The sequence below is a fragment of the Penicillium concentricum genome (assembly GCF_028827145.1).
Source record: "Penicillium concentricum strain IBT 3081 chromosome Unknown utg000006l_segment0_segment0, whole genome shotgun sequence".
Lineage (NCBI taxonomy): Eukaryota > Fungi > Ascomycota > Eurotiomycetes > Eurotiales > Aspergillaceae > Penicillium > Penicillium concentricum.
The window spans coordinates 3,338,607-3,355,643 of NW_026622759.1; the positions used below are offsets into that span (position 1 = coordinate 3,338,607).

The 17,037-nt window shown below is 49.6% G+C and overlaps 5 protein-coding genes across 5 annotated transcripts; 3 read left to right on the forward strand and 2 right to left on the reverse strand.

The window, feature by feature from the left end:
• Positions 1 to 537: 537 nt before the first annotated feature.
• N7517_011505 (uncharacterized protein) lies at positions 538 to 2,919 on the forward strand (the record flags this gene model as incomplete). Its single annotated transcript, XM_056729228.1, has 1 exon — positions 538 to 2,919. One exon carries the CDS (start codon positions 538 to 540, stop codon positions 2,917 to 2,919), a length of 2,382 nt encoding a protein of 793 aa, XP_056575043.1.
• A 346-nt stretch (positions 2,920 to 3,265) lies between these two features.
• N7517_011506 (tethering complex subunit PEP5) lies at positions 3,266 to 6,554 on the forward strand (the record flags this gene model as incomplete). The annotated part of the gene is made up of 9 exons (XM_056729229.1): positions 3,266 to 3,280; positions 3,332 to 3,400; positions 3,457 to 3,750; positions 3,809 to 4,441; positions 4,492 to 4,725; positions 4,777 to 5,112; positions 5,160 to 5,666; positions 5,714 to 6,112; positions 6,177 to 6,554. The coding sequence occupies 9 exons, from the start codon at positions 3,266 to 3,268 to the stop codon at positions 6,552 to 6,554; spliced, it is 2,865 nt and encodes a 954-aa protein (XP_056575044.1).
• A 665-nt stretch (positions 6,555 to 7,219) lies between these two features.
• N7517_011507 (Na+/H+ antiporter Nha1) lies at positions 7,220 to 10,483 on the reverse strand (the record flags this gene model as incomplete). The annotated part of the gene is made up of 1 exon (XM_056729230.1): positions 7,220 to 10,483. The coding sequence occupies one exon, from the start codon at positions 10,481 to 10,483 to the stop codon at positions 7,220 to 7,222; it is 3,264 nt and encodes a 1,087-aa protein (XP_056575045.1).
• Positions 10,484 to 11,639: 1,156 nt separating this feature from the next.
• Positions 11,640 to 14,060, reverse strand: mvp1 (sorting nexin Mvp1; the record flags this gene model as incomplete). The annotated part of the gene is made up of 5 exons (XM_056729231.1): positions 11,640 to 11,849; positions 11,907 to 12,500; positions 12,562 to 12,704; positions 12,757 to 13,506; positions 13,583 to 14,060. 5 exons carry the CDS (start codon positions 14,058 to 14,060, stop codon positions 11,640 to 11,642), a joined length of 2,175 nt encoding a protein of 724 aa, XP_056575046.1.
• Positions 14,061 to 16,124: 2,064 nt separating this feature from the next.
• N7517_011509 (uncharacterized protein) lies at positions 16,125 to 16,630 on the forward strand (the record flags this gene model as incomplete). Its single annotated transcript, XM_056729232.1, has 3 exons — positions 16,125 to 16,132; positions 16,176 to 16,284; positions 16,337 to 16,630. 3 exons carry the CDS (start codon positions 16,125 to 16,127, stop codon positions 16,628 to 16,630), a joined length of 411 nt encoding a protein of 136 aa, XP_056575047.1.
• Positions 16,631 to 17,037: the final 407 nt, after the last annotated feature.

Sequence of the window (17,037 nt, forward strand, 5' to 3'; positions counted from 1 at the left end):
ATTATCCAGAGTTTTACTTCGTGTGAATATGATTTGCCTTCTCTTAAAGGGTTGTTTGTTATAGTAGTATCATACTACTACTACACTAGTATGTAGACAATTAGAACAACTATAGCTCCCTCATGATTTTATGATGGAAATTGCCATACTTCTAGTAGAATTCACTGCTTTTGACATTCTAAGTAGCTTTGGGGTTAGCATTTTGCTTTGGGTTGAAGAGTATGGAGTTCTATGTAGCTAATATGCTGTTTACTTTCCAAAAAGTCCTCTTGGCTCCGATCCCGGGGAATAGAGATGATGACATAATATTTCCCCACCGCAACCCATAGCTTGCTGGGGCATCAACGCGTTAAGTGGTTTTCGCGTTAAGCAGACTCATCTTTGGCAGGTATTGCCTGGTGTCAATCGCATACGGTCAATCTATCTTTGCACTGGAAATGAATACAACCTCCCAGTATCCGTCTCAAACCCCTCCATCGCAGCGTCCGACTGCCTCGGCTTCTCCACCCAATTAAATCCGCTTGAAGCTCAACCCCGATGCCCTATACAAGGCCCGTCTCCCCGGTCTCCCTCGAAACATGCGTGCCTCCGCCCGACGAGCTAGATCCAGATGACCTGCTCGCCTCGGACGACGAGCTGGATGATGCCGCCCGAGTTGCAAAGCGTCAGCGGGTCGAGAAGTTAGCAGAGTCGTATCTCCAGGGCAAACAGCTGCTGATTCTCTCTGCTTCGCTGCGAGGCCCGTTCAATGAGGGATGGAACAATCCATGGAAGAAGAACAGGACACGCGGGACTGGCACATCGGCGAGGGTTTTATTGAATCGTCAAACAAATGTCCCTGAGCCGATGGTCCAAGAAACTGATTTGCGGGCTCCGAAGTACCGAGAGAGCCTATCGGTTAGCACACGTCGTCCGGAGATTCCTGCGACATCGTGCAACTCCCCTGGAACCTCGGTGCAAACTGGAGACCGTTCTTTGCCCTCTAAATCGCCGCGGAGGCAACCCAAGGAGCCCACCCCGCGCCCCGGACATGGGCAAAATGGAGCATCACGACGGTTTACCACAAAATCAAAGGAAACGCCGTCGTCAGCAGTGGATGATCAGTCAAAAATGCCGCCTAGGACAGCAGACTGGCTGAAGAAGGATCGGAAGCTCATAAACTTCACCAAGTTCGAACCGCCGAGCTCGCCAACAATATCAATTGCTTCTCGTCAGTCAGATAAACCTCGTCGACCGTTTCCTCGCTCTGTTCAAGTCCAGGTCCCACAGACGCCGGGATCGCCAATAAAATCTCCTGTTAAAACCGTCCCAGCGAAGACAGCCCAGAGTGCTCGTGCCAACTCGAACGGGCACATATCCCCACGGTCGACTTCAGCCGCCTCAAATTCTCCCAAAGTCCCTGCCATTGCAAAATTATCACCGTTTCAACAATATCAACAATCTCATTTGCCACAGGAAGCATCTCTCCGAATCGTTAATTCTTCCTCTCAGCTGCCGAGGTTTGAATATCGGAGGTGGCTCCGTCAACATTCTAGTCAACAGGAGAAGACTTCTCCTATGCAAGATGAGAGCATTCTGCAAGAAGAGACCTTTTTGCAGGAGGACAGCCCTCTGAAAGAAAAGTCCATAGTCGATCCCGCACCCGCCAGGCCTAGTCCCGCTAGGGATCAAGTGTTGGAACCTGCTGAACCTGAACCTTTGGCTCCTGGGGAAATAACAGTCCACAATGAGGACTCCATAACGAAAGATGCAAGCCACAAGTCTTTGTCGAAAGAAATCAGGTTCGCAGATGAGGAAGATGTCATAGAGGACAATCTTGCGGTGGAAGAGATCGTAGTAGAAGGTGCCGATGAGGGTGAGGCCGCGGCAGAAGATGTTGCAGACGAGGAAGATACATCGACATTCCACAACACAGATCTCTCTGCACCAACCGAACCGAACACCTACGATGATCTCCCTTCTGCCCAACAAGTGCTAGCGCCTTTGGGGGTTTCAGATCGGGTAACGTCATTACACTCGACGGCTTTGCCAAGAGGAGATTCTGGACCAGATCTTCAGCCAAGCCCTGATACCCAGCTGTCGACCCAGGCTGCCCTTTTGCATGCCCAGAAGTCTTTTCAAGACGACCTGGACAGTCCAGAATATTACAATCAACATACACCGGATCCGGACCGGGCAGTCCATTCACCCAATGCTTCACTTCACTCAGCAAATGTCACTCCATTCTACCGTCTAGAAGAGTCGATTCGACGTGATCTAGAGCGGGGTTCTAAATCCATGAACAAGGATGGGATGCAAGCAATGAGCACGCAATTCATGCTTGATGCAGCCACACCTTTCAATTTCAGCACTGAGCAAGCTGGTCAAGATCGGAGCTTGAAACCTACGAACAGAAATATGATGCAAGCCTTGAATACGCAGTTCATGCTTGATGCAGCTACACCCTACGTTTTCAGCACAGAGAAGAGACAGCATACATCCCGGCCAGACTCAGGTTCTCCTACAGCCAGAAGCTCCAAGAGAAAAAGGACGGCCAATATCAGAAGCCCATCCCCTCCTACTAGGAGTCAATCAACACCTCCCGACAACGAATATCACACTGCGGACTCCCAATCAGGCGAAGAAGAAGAAAGTCCACGATCAGTGGCCCAACAGTTGGATCATCAACCAACTTTCCAATCTGCCACAGAGGTCGCGTCCTTGCCCCTCACACTAAACAACTCGACGCCAACGACAGGCCAGGATGGACAAGGTGGAATAGAGAGTTTCAACCTCAGCCAGGCTATTGCAGATGCTGGTAGTTGGCTTCAACAAAGCTTTGATTTCATGAAGGACAGCGGCCGCCAGAGTCAGAATCTCAAGGCAATTCCTACTTCTGATGCGCATCCATCCCCTTTACACATGGATCTATCTCAATAACGAGAGTTCCTTGATGCTATTATGACTACCCTTTTTTACTTCTTGTTCTTTCCATTTTTCTATCCATCATGCATAGCGTGTTGAAATCTCCTTGGTGGCCAACTTGTTCGGCTCTCATATCTGTTTTAGGATATATTGGTGCATTTTCAGCAATACATATTGATTATGGTAATTACAAGGTTTACATATGTAGATTTTTAAAAAAATGCTACAAATCATACTCGAAATGAATTATTGGAGTAAAGTAGAGAACGTCGCCGTAGATACGTCAGGAACCAAGTGGCCCGAGCGCCAGCGGGGAGAGCTCCGAACATCACCTTCCACACATCTCAATCAATGAGCCGAGATGGCGCTGACATCAGTAAGAGGTTGACATTTCCTACTAATGGATTGCAGCTGACCAAAGCAACAGTGGAAAGCATTCAACTTCATCGACGTGTCGCCGGTGAAGCTACCAGAGGACAGCTCCTCAATCTTCAATGTAAGGCCTCGACCTTTCTCTACTCCAGCCGCGCCATATCTAACAATGAACCCTAGAGTGACCTCTCGAGTATCTGCACCGGCTCCGCGAACCTCTTCGTCGGCACTACCGATGGCCTCGTCCACATCGTCTCCTCGGCCTTCCGCGTCGTGCGATCGTTCAAGGCCCACGATACCGGCTCTATCACCCACATGCGACAGATAAACGATACCGCTCTACTCGTCACCGTCGCAGAGGATCTTTTAAATGAGCCAGTTCTGAAGGTCTGGGCGCTAGATACGGAGAAGAAAGATGGTGGCCCGCGGTGCCTGTCAACGGTCTCCGTTCAAAACGCCAGGAGACAGTTCCCGGTGCGTTTGCATCTGAAGCGAGAATAAACAAGGTCTACAATTACTTACAGTGGTATAGATATCGGCTTTCGCAGCCGTCGACGACCTCTCGCAGGTAGCAGTGGGTTTTGCGAACGGCTCCGTGACGATCATCCGAGGCGACCTAATCCACGACCGAGGCGCGCGACAACGGATCGTATTCGAGTCCGAGGAACCGATTACCGGACTTGAAACGCAAATCGGCGCCGTCACAACCCTCTACATTTCAACAACGAACCGCATCTTGACATTGGTCATTGCCGGGCGAGGACAGGGCCAGCCTGCGCGTGTTTTGGAAGATACAGGATGCGGATTGGGTTGCATGACTTTGGATAAAGAGGGAGGGGATATTCTCATCGCTCGGGAGGAGGCGATCTTTACGTACGGTCCACGTGGTCGTGGCGCGAGCTATGCGTTCGAAGGCCCGAAAACGTCTATTGATGCTTTTCGGGACTATGTCGCTCTCGTTTGTCCGCCCAAGGCTGGGACTAGCAAGTCGGATCCGTTAAGGAAGTACACTGCTAGTCCGGCCGAGGAGATCTTCGGCACGACCACGTTCACTCTGCTGGATACTGATCTCAAGTTCATCGCGCATAGCGAATCGCTGGTGTCACCCATGAAACGTATTTTCATGGAATGGGGTGACTTGTTTCTTCTTACGACAGATGGCAAGGTATGTGGATTCTATACTGTTGTGTTTGGCTCTATTTTAACCCGTTTTAGATCTTCCGTTATCGGGAAAAGACCCTCCAGCAAAAGCTCGAAATCTTATATGAGCGCAATCTTTACATCCTTGCTATTAATCTTGCGCAAAAGATTGGGATTGATCCGCTACAACAGAATGCCATCTACCGCAAGTATGGCGACTTTTTGTACCAGCGAGGCGACTATGATACCGCTATGCAGCAGTATCTGCGGGCTATTGATAATACTGAACCTTCTCAGGTCATTCGCAAGGTCAGTGAGGGTGGAGATTCGGCATTGTTTTCTTGCTAACCTTTGCTGCAGTACTTGGACACCCAACGTATTCACAACTTGATTGAGTATCTTGAAGAACTACACGACCATGGCCGTGCCACGGTTGATCACACAACGCTTCTTTTGAACTGCTACGCAAAGCTCAAAGACACAAGCAAGCTAGACTCGTTTATTAAAGCTCCTGGTGAGCTGAAATTTGATCTTGAGACTGCCATTGCAATGTGCCGTCAAGGCGGATACTATGAGCAAGCAGCCTACCTCGCAACTAAGCACGGCGAGAATGACATGGTCGTTGATATTCTAATTGAAGACTCTAAGAAGTATGCCGAGGCAGTGGAATACATTTGGCGGTTGGATCCCGAAGTGGTATGTCTCAACTGTGTTATTAGGGAAAACAAGCTAATCCGTGCTAGGCCTACCACAATTTGATGAAATACGCTCGAGTATTGCTCACACATTGCCCTGAGCGGACATCAGAGTTGTTTAAGGTTTACTATTCTGGCCAGTACCGTCCACGCACGGAGGTAGAACGGCCATCAGAACCCCAAGAGCAGACGACCAGCACAGTGCAAAGTCTTGCTGCGCTTCTTCCTTTGCGGTATATGCATGTTGGCACTGGCACACAACAACCGGCTGAAATTCCTGAGCCGGACACCAATGAAGACAAGCTTGAAGATACTCTGCCAGATTATGATGTTCCCAAGCCGCGAACAGCCTTCTCTGCATTTGTGGATCACCCCAAAGAATTCATCGATTTCCTCGAGACTTTGGTGCAGCAGCCGGATTTGAAGAAGGACGCCAAAGTTGATCTTTTCACTACACTGTTTGAGATGTACCTAGACACCGCAAAGGGAAAGAAGGATGCAGGCGAAAGACAGGAATGGGAGACAAAAGCCAAGAAACTAATCGAAGGGAAAGACGTGAGTTATCCAGTTGCCTACTTATCACTTATATCTAACCCATATAGATCCCGATCTCCACATCCAACGTGCTTCTTCTCTCCGATCTGTCAAATTTCAGGGAAGGATCTACCCTCGTCCGCGAGCAAGAAGGTCTCCGCCTCGACATTTTCCGTTCTTTTACTTCAGCAAAGGATACACAGGGCGCCATCAAAGCACTCCGCCGGTACGGGCCTGACGAGCCTCAACTCTACGTTGACGCATTGACATACTTCGCCTCAAGCCCGAAAATCCTCCAAGAAGCAGGCGACGAGCTAGACGCAGTCCTGCAGCGCATCAACCAAGACGGCCTCCTCTCCCCATTGCAGGTGATCCAAGCGCTCAGCAACAACGCAGTAGTAACGATGGGCCGCGTGAAGAAATACCTCAGCGACAATATTGACCGCGAACGGAAAGAAATCACCACCGTAAGCTCCCTCAACATTCCCCCTTGTTCATCGAGCACCAAAATTAACCTCATTACCTACCCAGAACCGCCGCCTCATCACAAGCTACAAATCAGAAACCGAAGCCAAACAACAAGAACTAGACCACCTAACAACACAACCAGTAGTCTTCCAATCCCGTCGCTGCCAATCCTGCGGCGGAACCCTCGACCTCCCAACAGTCCACTTCCTCTGCAAACACTCCTTCCACGAACGCTGTCTGAACAGCCTCGACGACGATGCGCAGTGTCCCGTTTGCGCTCCGACAAATGCAACTCTACGCGCTATCCGACAACGACAGGTTGATTCCGCGGACCAGCATGATTTGTTCAAGGGGGAGTTGTCTCGTTCGCGGGATCGATTTGGGGTTGTTAGTGAGTTCTTCGGGAGGGGTATTATGAGGCCGCAGAGTACTATGGAGTAAGATGGGTGGAATGGATTGCACTTAGTTTAGATACGCTTTGTTTTTTTGGGCTTGTTTTATATGGAGCTGGTTTTATTCGTTTGATACCTCGATCTTTGTCAATTAGATCAAGTTGTTTCTCTTACTGGTAATTACGGTAGATGGTAGGGATAGAAGCTGTTCTTTACATGTATCTATAATTTCTTCTGACGTTTACCAACGACTGTAGACATTTACGATATGACAAGCACTTGGAAGAAGGACTTCAAAAAATAATTGAGGATTATGTCCATGTAACGAATGCATTGTTTAATTGAACTCGCTTCGCTCTAGCAAGTAAAAGCAGTGAGCCGACAAAAATGAATCATATAAACACGATAAAAATGAACAAGTCGATCACAGCAACCAAGCAAGGTCATTACATGCAAGAGCAATTAATATGCACAGCGGATGGATGAGAAAATACATGAATATAGTCGAAGCAAGGAGTCAAAAGAATAGAAACCGGGTAGATAAATGTCCAGTATTCACTCGGAGTCCGGAGGAATGCGATGATGTCTCCTCTGTATGGCCGAGGATGACGATTAAAGACCCAGAACCAGAACGGAATAGACAAGACAAATCGAGACATTTCTATCCGATTGACTCTTTGATATAGCGAGAGGTATTGGTTGAAAGAAACTCGCTTAAATGTCACGTCCCTTCTCGCCTCCCCAGGAAACACGCGGGATTTGTCGGGAAGTAGACTGGGAGCCAGAGCCGGATCCAGATGGAGGAGACTCGTCAGATCGCTTGTGGTCCTTGTCATTCTCGTTATCCTCAATGTCCGAGTCTTCCTCCATAATGGCGTTATCATTATCATCCGTCTCCGAACCATCATCGTTCTCAGAATCATCACCGTCCACACCTAGCGCGGCCAGACGACGGCGACGCTCGGCTAGAGTCTCGCCTGTGTCATCGTCAGCCTGGCGCGGGGGCGCGCTCAGACCAGCGGCTTGACGGAGACGCGAAGGTGGGATACGCTCTGTACCATCGTCGTCGGAATCACGGCGAGCACGGTCCCGGATACGGGGTGGTGCAGGGCTGAGGTTGTTGCGGCGTTCTTGGGCGGCGGAGGGACCACCGCGACGCGAGAACTTTGCCAGTGAGGCAGCCACGTTAGGGGAACCGTGTTGGGCGCCAGGCTCGTCGTCACTAACATCGCTATCGGTGACGGATTCGGACTCCAGAGCGTCGGTGTCTTCTTCGGGGATGGCGCTGGTGCCGGCGGTAGCAGCGGCAGCGGCAGCAGAAAGGCGGCGCTCTCGCTTTTCCTCGGTTTTTGCTTCTACTCTGGCTTCGTGCCGGGCCATTTCTTGAACTGGGGCTGGTGCGTCGGTTTGCTGCACCAGATCCCGGCGGGCCTTGGCGTCAAGACCCTTCATCTGCTCGAAGAATTCCTGCTTGTTCATACGTCGGCCCTTGTGGCTGATGCCTTGAGCGTCGACTTGGGGGTCCTGGGCCAAAGTGAATCGAATGCCGTCGTCGGCGGTCCAGTCGTCATCCTTCTTCTTGCCCTGGGCAGCCTGGGAGGATTCGCCTTCTTCTTCCATGCCGAACCAGGTTCCCATGCGGGTCAGACCACGTCGGACAGGTGCTTCACCAGGAACAGTGGGCTCCTTATGGGCCTTCTCGGCCTTCTCGCCCTTCTTGCCGCCCGGAAGGGTGTACTTCTTGATTACCTCACCGTCCTCATCCTCAACAATGATGGTATTGCCGAATTGGTATGCATGAGCGGAACGAGGTTTGGGCTTTGCTGACTCGGCCTTCGGAGGCTTTTCTGCCTTCTTGGGCTTCTCCCCCTGCACTGGCTGATCTGTACTCCGCTCCTTTCCAAGTCCGGTCCAGTTGGACCACTTCTTGAGAGCCTTTCCGTATGACGTACTTGCCTTATCTTCAACAGATTGTTTCACTTCCTCTCCCTCGGTCTTCTCGTGGGGTTGACTCTGAGACGCTGCGAACTCTCCTGATTTATCATTTTCCAGACGCTTGCGTTGCGCTTCAATGTGCGCGATCTTCTCTTCCGGAGACATATGAGAGGTATCCTCAGTTGCGAGAACATTGCCCTCTTCATCCTCGATGATCATGTTGTGGCCTTCTTGATAAACCTCGATCTGTGGCTCACGGCCGAAGCGATCCCGCTCGGCATGGGGCGGAGAAGCTTCACGCTCAACCTGATCGCGCTCTTCGAGTTCCTTCTTTTCTTCTTCAACCTCGGCCTCGGCCTCTCCATCGGTTCGCCGAGGAGCAGGCATAATAGCAGACTGGCTAATTGGGCCTCCGCCACCGGCAGCACGCTTACGGCGACGTCTCCGCAGGGGCTTGCGACGAGAAGACTCGAGGCTTTGTGACTCACTCTCTCCCTCTTCGTCACGCTGCCGGCGGAGGAAGTTGCCAGGCATGCCGATGGGCGGCAAGGTACCAGGAGGATACTCAGGAAGCTTTTCGTCCGATGAGGCATCCGTATCCTCCGTCTTACGGAAGGACATGGATCCCTTGGCAATTGACTGCACACGAGGAAGACGGTTCATCCATGAAGGTCCATCCTCGTTGGCCTGTGTGTAGGATAGGGTGATGGTCAAGGTGTTGATGCGTTTACCTAGAGTGAAGACTGCAATAGACGAGCCATGCACCAGAATGGAGGTGATGACCATGAATGTAGTGATGGGCCAAATGAGCCTGACAACATAGTAATTGCTGGTTCCTGGCATTGGGAGCTCGTCTTCAGGTAACGGTTGTGTGCTATCATGCTCCAGCTCCGCTCGAGCGAGCATGGCGGCGAAAATAGCACCGACACCGATAGGACCGAAATGTCCTGCGAATAGCGCTTCTCGCCAGGTTTTGACGTCCGGTATTATCGGCTTGAGCATTAGCATGATAGGAATACGTCGGAACAAGAGGACCAATATCGCAATCACCACCAGCCGCCAAGGAGTAAGGCCCAGCTCGGGGGAGTTGAAGTCCTCCCAGGGAATGATGGATCCAAAGTAGACAAAGTATGCCAAATTGAGCAGAAGATCGATGACGTTGGAGACATGGGATTCCTCTGTCTTCTCCGTAAACCAACCATCGTTACTGAACCCAACACCACAAGCGAATCCAATCAGCAGATCGTCCATGCCCAGCAAAGCACCTGAGCCAGCACAGAAGACAGCCAGCACGAAGTAGAACACCAGGAAACTCTCTCGATCGATCAATGCCTTACGCTCAGCCCACTTGATCGCATGGCGAGCAATGTAGCCGATGGTGAAGCCGAAAATAGCTCCCAAAATACACTCATATAGAACAGTGATACAGAACCAGTTCAGCCACACCTCTCCGACATTAGGGCGATAGTGATAGATGTAGAAGGCCAGATAGATGAACGGGAAAGCCATGCCATCGTTACACCCGGACTCCGCAGACAACAAGTCACGTAAATGCTTGGGGACACGCTTGGCGAACTTTCCCTTACCAACGACCGATGATGCCAAGACAGGATCGGTAGCTGTAACACAGGCGGAACAGACCAGAGCCTCCAGCCAGTTCAGGGGAGGTACCAACCACCAAATGAACAAACTAGTGATTAACCAACCCCAGGTCATGACGGGGATCAGCAGCAAGGAAACAGACTTCCAATGCCGTTCCATGTAGGCCTTGGGCAACTCTACGCCGACGGCGAAACATTGCACGACCAGGACGATTCGCGAACACTCGAGGGTGATCTTATCGATATTTCCCCATTCGTGCGGATTGAATAAGTTGGCCGCATGGGGGCCGAAAATGATACCACAGAGGGTGGCTACAGTAGCTTCACCAATGTATAGCTTCTCCTTGACGAACAAGGAGCACAGCATGAACAGGCCTGTGAAACCTCCTAGGATCATGTAAGCCACATGCGGCCGATCGATATCCAGATGATCCCATGCCATGGTGAAGATGTGGGTGATTGAACACCAATTGTATTATCCGGGAACTTTTGTATGATTCCGTCCCGGGCTGTATCGCGAGCGATTTACCGGATGACTTCCGCGCTCGAACTTCGTTGGTTCGCGTAGCTCTTCATGCCTTGGTGAATCGGTGATCGAAAAGCCGAATTGCCGAGCCTTGTAGGGCTGAAGTTTCGCGATCCAGGCGCACGTCCGACAGATCTGGAGGTGAATGATAGTACCGATTCTGTGGGGTGCTGGGCCAAGATCTTGGGGAGGCCACTGGGGGGCGGGAGGCAAAGCTGGGCAAGAGGTTGGAAAAAAAAGAACTCTGGCTTGGCTTCAGGGAAGGCAGGCACAGATTCGGATTGGAAGGGTGAGAAGGAAAGGGAAAAAAATGGACGAGAGCGAAATTTGGTCAGAGTCTTGGGAGCTCTTGGCCAAGCAGAAGAAAGCGAGTGAACGCGTGCTTTGGGAGATTTGCCCAGAACGAAGTATTCTTGGAAACGGCGGGATTCGTCAGCCGAGACTTTCAAGACCCACGTTGGCGGAATTAGTCTTGGCTGGCGGAGGAAGGACGTGCGCCAATAGATCTAAGGGAAACATTTATATTATAGAAAGGGGAAAAAAATAAGAGATTATATCAAATCAACTGCATACCGGATGTGTCTCTCACATCCGGACAGCAGTAATATTCCGGTGTATTGTAATGGTACTGTAAAGGTCGGCCTTACCAGGTGCCAAGGCCGAAATCAAGGATCATCGGGATGGATTGGGTCAGTGGCGTTATATAGAACAGTGGGGAATTGATAGGGCACAGTATTATACGATCTCCGTATGCACGTACTGAATATATACGAGATGTATAACTTACTTGTCTGGTAAATAGTATAGAATATAGAAGATCAAATTGAATAGAAGATCAAATTGGAAATTATGTAAAAGCAAAACAGTGAACTATCAGGGGGAATTTGATGAGAAACATCGTGAAACGGAGTATTTCCGAGAAAATATGGATAAAAAGATGAAAAGCAAACATTCAATGGGCACACTATGCACTGCGCGCCCCGCACGTGCCTCCAATATAATTCAAAGATTTGCGAGTCCGGGCTGTTATGTACGATGTACGACCTGATTGACGAGGCCCAATGCTGCCCAGTTAAATGCCCGTCGGCATCCTCTCAACTTCGTCGCTCAGGCCACGCCAGTTGTCCGCCTGCAGTTCGGAGTACTTGACACGCTCCTGGCTCCAGTCTTGATGCAGCCGGCTGATGTGATACTGGCTCTGCTGGAAGTGAACGAGTTCATCGCGGATACATTCTGTGATGAAGACGCCCCGAGCATGCTGTTGCACAATGGATTCTTTGTCCTAGTAGATAACTAAAGTTAGTATGACTGTGGGTGCCATTGAAATATGCAGTCTCACCTTGAAGATAGAATCCTCAACCTTCTCGGTCTCCCCGGGCTTTACTGTGCCCGAGGGTCGGGCGCGTAGGTCCTGCAGCTTCTGCTCATTGGTCTCAATGCGCCGTTCCAGCTGCGCAATGTTGTTCCGTGCATACCGATCCCTCCGATCGAACATTTCGCGCACACTGACCAAGCAATCACGTTGCCGCTTGAGATCTTCTAGAACCCCTTCGGTCCATCCTCGGGCTTCGTCCTCCAATAGACTTTGGCTGGCAGAGAGATGCCGGGCAGTAGCTGTGATACCTGCATTAAGGGACGGGATGTCATTGGTATCCACTGCATACGTGTCTTTGGTGACTTCCGTCAAGGACTGCAGGGCGAGGGAGAACCGGAGGTGGTCAGCAGCCAGACCATCGTTGCGCTTAGCCAATCGTTCAAGCAAAGTGCAAAGATTAATATAGATTTCCGCAGAACGCTTGACACCGCTGCGGACGGTTTCAAACGTTTCATCGAGAGTAGCGGGTAGTGAGTCTTCAAGATCCGGTGGGAGGACACGGCCAGCAAACTCGTCTTGGACGGATATTGTGGCCTGCTTTCGCCACACTGAAAGTTCCTATATTCACAGTTATTGTCTGCCCCGACTAGGATACCCAAAAACTCAAAGGGGAGCTTACTGTTGGAACTGTCAAGAACATGATCACGAGCTGCTCTTGACCAAGAACGGGATGGCGAACGAGGGCGTTGGTGAATCGAACAAGTCCGTGCCGGCGCTTTTCGAGAAATGAGGATGAATCCGCTGAAAGGTGAGTGCCATTTACTTCATAATTGTGAGTAAGAAATTAGGAGCGCTAAACCAGCGTTGTGCATACCTGAAACCCGCTTGGGGGGAAGAAGGGGCAATTGCCGGAAAGGAAATCGCTTTTGGAGGCAGTCCAATAGCCAGACAAAATCGCTATAACGCCGAATAACCGTGCTACCTCTCCGTGCAGACTTGACCTCATAGTTTCGGTGTTGAAACATGAACAAGCCTTCTTTCTCGGGGAGCAACGTGACAGTGACGCTCTCCTCGACCTGTGGGTTTGTCGGTCGGCCGAGACCAAGAGACCGACGCCGTGGTGTGATATTGGTGGGCTCATCCAGCGCAGGACCGAATCCACCTAGTTCCGGAGGCACTGTGCCTCCAAAGCTGCCTTCGTCGCTCGGACCCACTCCGCTGAAGTTATTGTTGCCCCATCCAGACCCAGCGCTCCTAGGCGGCGCAGCCTCCGTATGGCCATTGGAATGCTCCCGTTGAACCACGTTGGTTTGTGTGGTGTCTTCAACCGCCTTGCTAGACCAGGCATTCGTCGTGGACCTCACACTACCGAATCCATTCAATATACGTGGTTCGGCAGCTCCTGTCTCATGGTTGTGACCGCGGTGTAATTGTGGACTGCCCCATGGATCCGACTCCAATCCGCCCAATGACTCTCGTCGTGACGTTTGCGAGTATGTGGAGTCGGTGGTTTGTAAGGGAGGAGGTTGGGAAGGAGGGGTATCAGGCCGCTGATGTGGTTCAGAGCTCGTGTCGCCGGTCGTTCGTAGGCGGTCGAGGTAGCCACTATTTGGCTGGGGTAATTCTGCATTGGCTCCGTGTTAGAGTAATTATCCCGAATAATAAATAAAGAAATGCCAAAGGGCGCAAAGTCAACTCACTTTTACGGCGGTCGTCGACTGCATCAAAGGAGATGTCATCGCCTTCTTGCGCTAGGCCGACCAGCGCCAACAGCACATTGAACTCGCCACGACCGAGTCCACTAAAGCTTTCATGATCACCAGAAGCAACTAGGTTCAGGATTTTGTTTTGGTCGGTTGCAGTGAGCCCGCTGCTTGAAAGAATCTCCCGAACAGAGGTCAATCCAATGCCGGAGCCAACTCTATCCCCACTGTTCAGAATCAGGTCGTATGCGTCAATATAGCTCTCAGGCACGTCCGTATTAGGAAGCAAGGTGCGAACCAAATCGCGCCGGGCAGTCCTTTTGGTATTATTTTGGGCATTCCAAGGAGAGCTGTCGTCGTCGTCATCGGCGAACAGCGAGGAGCCGCCCGTAGCCGGTTCGTCGGCAAATAGCGAGGACTTGGATCTGGCAGGATCCGCAGAGGGAGCCTCTGGAGATGTGCCGAATAAGGACATTAGGAAACGGGGGTGTTTGCGCCAGAAGAGCGGTCGGGAGGATTAGGTGTGGAGGTGATGGCAATGACGATGTTGGACGATCAAGCGGAGCTCCCGAGGGGGCTGAATATCACGAGCTCAAAAAAGGAAAAAAAACCCCCCAAAAAACAACACAGCGCTGGAGACACTTGAATTTTCAAGAGATGCAAAGAAGGAGAGTAATAATGTGAGAGATAAGAGGTCCAAATTGGTACGGCAGTCTATTACCGCCAGTGTCCCAATTTTGTATAGGTGATATGAGTATCTTATTCTTGACACTCACCAATTCTATATGAAGTTTCAAGTTCAATTCTCGGAATTATTAATGAATTACAGGGATTCACAAGGCTTAAATAACTATATACTTCTCATATTATATATAGAAAAGTTTACCCTCTTTTCACTATTCTATATTTTACGGCTAATTCCCCTTATCTTTCTATAAAATAAATAATGACCTAAAAAAAGTGACATCTAAAAGAATGCCCAAGACTGCTAAAAAAAAAGACTACTCAAAAGTCCATCAAAACGGGTCAAACTTGAGGAAATCTTAAGTGACTGGTAATAGACTACCATAATGGGGTTGAGAGGTCAAATGTATATTGTAGTCGGACGATGGCCTTGCCTAACTAGTATCCTATATTTCTGAACAGTGTGAGGTCGAGTCGGATTTTTCCTCATGACTTGGCTTCGATTCTTTCGGCTTTGGGGACATCTCTGACAGCTCTGTCAGAGAATGCACAAGCACGCCAAGTACTGAGCTATATTCTTGTTTTCTGGTGATATGGGGCTAGTTCCATGATTGTGAGACTTGAGGCACTTAGATCCAATATCCGTCTATATAATACCGTATACTGTGCAGTTTTTCTTTCCATCTTTCCGAAGCTCATGTATGAGGCCTTAAAGGAGATTTTAAAATGTAACTCCAAGGGCACTCACCCATACATACTCAGTTCAGACGACATCTGCGGGGGAAGCATTCTCAAGCTCGGGGTCATTCATCACTTGAAGACGTAGCATTTGAACTTGCACCATATTGAGGGATGAAATGGCGAGGCGTTTTCTTTTTAATGTAATTATCTTGAACAGGTTTTTGCAAGTCTCGTTCGCCTTACGGCTCAAGTCCACTTATTCGACATTGTCATGAAGGAGGAAAAGACGAAAGTAAAAGGTAGTATGGAGAAAAGAGATGTAAATATGTAGAGAAGGACTGCCTCCAAAGAAAGTCAAGGGCTCTACCTTCCATCTCTCCCCTTCTCACATTTCTTCCTACATCCCCTCCTACATCTCTTCTTGCATCACGAAATCTGAAATGCCTCTCTGTCAAATATCAGACCGTGTTTTGGCTTGTTTGTCAGACTGAGCGTTTGTTTGTTTGATTGGCATGGTATAAAGACCCTGCTCTTTGCTAGCATGAACTACAATGATCCTTCTTCCTCTTCCTCCCCTTCGCCAGTAGCCTTAATACTCTCCTCTTTTTCCCATAATGGGATCTTCTCGCAAGAAACTTCTCTTTCCTATATTGGCAGTCAAGAACCTTACACTCAGAGAAGTTGAAAGCATTTTCTCTCTTACCCAAACCCAGGACATGAACTGGGCCCAATTTCGGGCTTCGTTCGAGCTTCCCCCTGAATCCAGTGAGGCTGTCGTGAAATATGTTGGAATGAGTTATTGATTAGTTGATTCGGCTTAGGGAATATTCTGAATATCATAGAGGGCTCGGTTTCCGATTCCGGACGAAGCGACCCCAGGGAACGCCAGGAACTTGGGTTGGGAATTCGTCTAGCGTTCTTTCTTAACGCTGTGCACTACACACCCCCCGACTGACACACTGATGGCTTACCTACGATCCCTATCTCGTCCAGATGCCGATTTTCTTTTGAGCCGGTTGTCTACGAGGGGGAAAAGCGCTGTCTACAAGGGTTCCCTAGTTTTTCCCTTTGGTACGGTCCTGACGCTAAAAAGGAGAACGCGGCCGTCAATTTCGTCATTGTGAAAACAAGGGAAGGCCGATCGTCCTATTGCATACCTCAGACTATTGCCTATATGTGCATGTGATTTTCCTTCATCTTCAGCATCAGAACTAACGATATGTAGGTATGATTATGCGCAACGTCAATATGAGAATAGGACCCAGCATGCCATTTTCGGTCTTTCTACCGACAATGAGCAGTTCCATTTTCTACGAATCAACAGCGAAGGACAAGTGAGTTGTTATCTTAGGATATCTACATGAAATTATACTAATCTTTTATCAGTGGTCCCGACGAGACATGAATTACAGAGCTCGTCATGAAATCGGTGAAACACTTGCCTATATCCATACACAAGCTTCTATTCTATCCACCCGCGAAGGAAGCCATGGATCGGAAGGCCACGATGGACCTAAGAAGTCCCGTTCACAGCGCCGAACAGATCGGAACCTCTCAACAAACGACAAGGATGACAGCTCCACGATAGACTGGTCAGTATTTCAAGTGGAGGAAAACATGTGTTGGAGCGATGAATCAGATGAAGATGACAGCGCATCTGATGATGAGTATGAGGGTTAAGCTTGATTTTGCTGCGCAAGGGCGATAATATCACATTTTTATCGTCAATCTGAGATTCCATACATAGCTTGATCAATTATTACCATGTGCCTGTCGGGCCAGTTTTCTCATCAAAACATATCGAGACTAAACATAAGTCTGATCTAAAAAAGCGACACCAATAAATTCTTTGTGAAGTGCTTAGGGTGTTTTGGTGCTCGGGGGCGTTGAAACTGGTTTATCGAACATCGAATGTCGGATGGCTGCTCCGATATTGGAGCTTCGTTAGACATTCCTTGTCACAGTTGTACACGGAAGGACCTCCCGATGGCTAGTATACCTAGCTCATGCATGAAAATCATATTTAACAGCTTATCTGCCGGTGTGTTAGCAAATTGTGCTTGCTTTAACATTGACCGAAATCTGTG